Below are 4,824 nucleotides of genomic sequence, written 5' to 3' on the forward strand. Positions count from 1 at the left end.
AACGGGAGTTGTGGGGTGCCTAACACCTTCCTCACACTCAATCGATCCCCGTACCCTTTTCTCTGGTTCGCAGGTTTTTACGGTGTCCAATTGCACCTTAAATCAATTGGTGGCGACTCTAAACATTTTTCATCCTTTCAAACGCCGGTCCGCGTCGTGACCCCGGTTGCGACAGGAGCTACTATACATTGCTATTTTTTCAAAAATATGAGGCCATGGACGGCGGTCCATATCGCCCCACCCCAAGAACGCTCATGTTTGAATTGCAACGATAGATTTATAGGATACAGACTATTTTTGTTCTTGATACGAATTGGAATTTATTATTGAAATTATTAGGTCTTTAGTCTAAACACACAACCAATAACAACAAACAACAATAATACGTAAAGTGCAATACTACCAAGACTCATCAAACTCTAGAACACCTAAATATGCTTTGAGTAATATTTACATGAATCAATACATAGTTTGTCTATGAATCTTCATTATCACTAAAACTTGAACTTTTGCAATTATTTTCATGATTTGAATTGCAACATAAGCTTTGTAGGATATACTTAGAGAAACATTTGATGCTTTCCTCATAATAATGTACCATGGACAAACATTTGAATTTTGATCTTTCACTAACAAGTACAATTTTCCACCATGATGTAAAACATTTTAGCTTTCTCTAACACTAGTGTCATTCATGATATAAAACATAGAAATAACATTATCATTTTTCACGATTTTTTCGATTACAGGGAAAGGTGATGAGGGAAGCTCGAACTCGAGAATTTAATGAGATACCACACATATGAGTGTCATCTGAGCTACTCGTGATTTGAATTGCAACACAAGCTTCAAAACGTATTTTGCACAACCACTTTGAGCGTTCACAAAGACAGAAATAGTACTAGTTTTCATCCATGACATAAAGCAAACAACATATTATTCATCATGATTTGAATTGCAGCATAACTTCATAGACATAAGAAATTAAACACGTACGCAAAAATACAAATAAAAATTGGAAGACCCAGAAACGAAAAAGAAAGCCAGAAATGGAAGCCAAACATAGAAGGGCCAGGCCCAAACCCAATTATTGAAGGCCCACTTCAATTAGCAACGCTATGAAGCACCACAGTCTCAACAGTAAGCCCAGGCCCAAATCCAAATAGCACTCCCCACTCAAGCCCTTCTCCAGTGGTCTTAAGCCCATCTTCAGCAGACTTCTTCCTCATCTCATCCAAAATAAACAGCACACATGCACTTGACATGTTTCCATAGTCAGAAAGCACTTGTCTTGTGGCCCGTAATTTTTCGGGCTTCAGGCCCAACTTCTCCTCAACTTGGTCCAGAATAGGCCGCCCACCAGGGTGCGCGATCCAGAAAAGTGAGTTCCAGTCCGAGATGTTCAAAGGCTGGAATGCCTCTTCCAAGCTCTTGGCAATGTTCTTCGAAATAAGCCCAGGAACATCCTTGAGAAGATGAAATGTAAGCCCAACTTCGCGGAGATGCCCGTCGATGGCCCCATGACTATCGGGCAGGATTGTTTGGGCTGTCGAGACTAGTTCATACAAAGGCCTCTCGACCCCTGGCACCGGGTCCGAACCCACGATGATAGCAGCAGCCCCATCACCAAACAGGGCCTGGCCCACGAGACTATCAAGGTGGGTATCACTAGGCCCACGGAAGGTCACCGCAGTAATTTCCGAGCACACGACAAGTACACGCGCCCCCTTGTTGTTCTCGGCAAGGTCCTTGGCCAGGCGGAGGACGGTGCCACCAGCGAAACAGCCTTGTTGGTACATCATGAGGCGCTTGACGGAGGGACGCAGACCCAATAGTTTGGTGAGCTGGTAGTCACAGCCGGGCATGTCCACACCACTAGTGGTGCAAAAGACCAAGTGGGTTATCTTGGACTTGGGCTGGCCCCATTGTTTGATTGCCTTTGTGGCTGCTTCTTTGCCTAATTTTGGGACCTCAACAACCACCATGTCCTGCCTCGCATCAAGTGATGGGGCCATGTATTCGCACATGCTAGGGTTTTCTTTCAGGATGTCCTCAGTCAAGTACATGTAACGCTTCTTGATCATTGATTTTTCACCTAAAAAAACAAACAAACAAACAAAATTAACTTCAAATCATGCTTAGTAATTGTGAACCTAACCGCCGTACCCATTATGGTTGTGAAGTAAATATGGTGAGGAAGGTAAGGTGTGTGAATTGTTGAGGAGTTTTGAGTTTAAGATCCAAAACAATACACGTGTATTGTTCCTCTCCCAATATCAAGGACCAAAATATCTTTATTCAAAAAAAAAAAGGACAAAATACGTACTTTTGATTGTGACTAATTTAATAACAATTTACGGAATATGCACCATTGATCCTGACTAATTTAACACATGTTATTAAAATATATATATATATATACAGGAATTCTCCTATGTGGACCAAGTTTGTGGACCAAAATTCAATAGTTGTAATCAATCACAACATAAGTGGGGGCCACACATTTATTATGGGACCCACCACATCTATGGTTGAAAAACAAGTCCACAAACTTGGTCCACACTTTTGGTCCACATAGGAGAATTTCTGTATATATATATATATATATATATATATATGTTTCAACATATTATTGTGTCTCGGATGATCATTGCATTATGGGTTTTATATGGTTTTCTTACCATTATTCTCGTACCAACATGTTATTCTCGTGCCAAAAAATAATAACCATGTATATAAATCAAAGGTATTATTATTGATCTTAAAATGACCAAAAGAATATTCTACTTTCAGAATAATATACTCTCAATAATCAATAATGATGAAGAAATGAAGACTTTTTCCATAACATGAACAATTATCTGTTACTACATTACAAACACAGTAGCTAACAAAAATAATAAATATTTAAGGTCTAGATCTACCAAATAATCCTAACCACAAATTATCGATTTCAAACAATTAATATAATTATTTTTTACAACTCCAAATATCACCTTTTGATTCAACTATATATATATATAACTGTTGGCCCTTTGATTTTGTTTTTATCATATTAATAATAGAATAATAAAACTAATTAATATTAAATGCAAACCCGTGCAAAATCTGCCTGCACATTTATATAACGTACGTACCAAAAATATTGCTCTGCTGGTATAGTCAAAGAAATCTAACTTAATGTTTATACAATTGTGAGAGCAAGAAATAATTAATACCTGATTAATTACTATATTTTTTTTGGTAAGCAATAATTGAATTAAAGAAAAATATACACGATAATAAGGGAATTCTCATCCAAAAGAAAATCAAAACCCAAATACAAGAAAATAAAACAAGCTATACCTTATTTTGGGACAGAAAATTCCTTCGTAAAATACCTATTTTCTTGTGATGAATTGACATAGCCCAAAAATACATACGTGGAATTGCAGTACAGTAAAAAAAAAAACCCAAATCCACAGAGCCAAAGCCAAATTATAGCTACAAGAAAACGCATGCATAATAGGAACTCCAACAGCTCCAAAAATCCAGGAACCCATGACAGATAAACCGATTAATTACTATACACCTACTAACCACTTTGGTCATGCAATATATATATATATATATGTATGGATGTATGTATGTATTAATGTATATGTATCTATGCATACTTACACATGCGCTTAAACTTCTCCTTGAGCTCGGTCTTGTGCTCGCTGTTTGTGATACGAAAATAGTAGTTCGGATATGCGCTCTGATCAACACAATTCGGCGGAGTCGCTGTTCCGATGGCCATGATCGTGGCGGGGCCCTCGGCCCGCTGTGCCTTCCGGACTTCATCGACGGTAACCATTCTTTCCTTGATCACAAACGAATCGAACGGTGGTTAGAGTCAAAATTGGTGATCGACCACCAGTTGCTGCTGCTGCTAGCTAGTTATTAACAGTAGTGGTAGTGGATGGTGGCGGTGAAGAGAAATATTGCACCGAAGAATATATATATTTGCGTTTGAGTAAGGGTAGGTGGGGATCACCGGATCACGTGCTGCACCTATGCATTTATGGAATTCTCAACTACCTTAGAGGCTGCCCGGCACGTGATAGGTCAGTTATGTATACTACTTGTCTATCAAACCCTCCACAAGATTTGAATGTTTGGTTTGGTCTTACTCTTACTTACCACACCAAGATCAAAATTCTTTTGATTGATCGGACGGTTAAGATTAACTGGTACAGGAGTTTTTTCTTGCCCTCTTGTCTTACTCATAATTTTGATGGAATTGTACAAACGAAAATGATAAAAATTCCAGCAGTTGGTATCATAATTATCTCAACTACTGAGTTGAACGTAAAAGATCCAAATGAATTCAGGAGCTTCACATGTCGTACATAATACATATGAAATTTTGTGCGTACGAACTGGAATATCAATTGTTGGGATTTCTATCATAATAGATGTACAAAAGTTGCAATCGTATAATTGCACTGTAATTAAGTCTGATGGTACACATATGTTATGTTTCTTTGGTTGGAAAAAAAGGAAAATTTACCAAACATTAATTATTTTAATAAAGAAATGAATAAATAACAAAAACAACACAACAAGGGAAAGATTTAACAGATTTTGGTAATAACCAAGACATAATTAGGGTATAATTATTATTCTTATTGAATATACGTATCCAGAATTTACCAAAATAACTAGTGTTTGAACTCGTGCTATGCACGAATAATAAAGAATTTATAATGGTACTAAAATACTTGATCATAGAAGAACCAACACCTAAAGAGAGTTTAGGAGAAGTGAAGAGACATTGTTGATATTAATTTCAAGTCTAAA

At 37.4% G+C, this 4,824-nt stretch overlaps 1 protein-coding gene across 1 annotated transcript; it reads right to left on the minus strand.

The window, feature by feature from the left end:
- Positions 1 to 914: 914 nt before the first annotated feature.
- Positions 915 to 3,963, minus strand: LOC120015179 (chalcone synthase A-like). The gene is made up of 2 exons (XM_038867427.1): positions 3,661 to 3,963; positions 915 to 2,095 (listed from the first exon to the last, which is right to left on the minus strand). The coding sequence occupies exons 1-2, from the start codon at positions 3,836 to 3,838 to the stop codon at positions 1,104 to 1,106; spliced, it is 1,170 nt and encodes a 389-aa protein (XP_038723355.1). The 5' UTR covers positions 3,839 to 3,963; the 3' UTR covers positions 915 to 1,103.
- Between the last annotated feature and the right edge of the window lie 861 nt (positions 3,964 to 4,824).

The sequence above is a fragment of the Tripterygium wilfordii genome, chromosome 14 (genome assembly GCF_013401445.1).
Source record: "Tripterygium wilfordii isolate XIE 37 chromosome 14, ASM1340144v1, whole genome shotgun sequence".
Classification (NCBI taxonomy): domain Eukaryota; kingdom Viridiplantae; phylum Streptophyta; class Magnoliopsida; order Celastrales; family Celastraceae; genus Tripterygium; species Tripterygium wilfordii.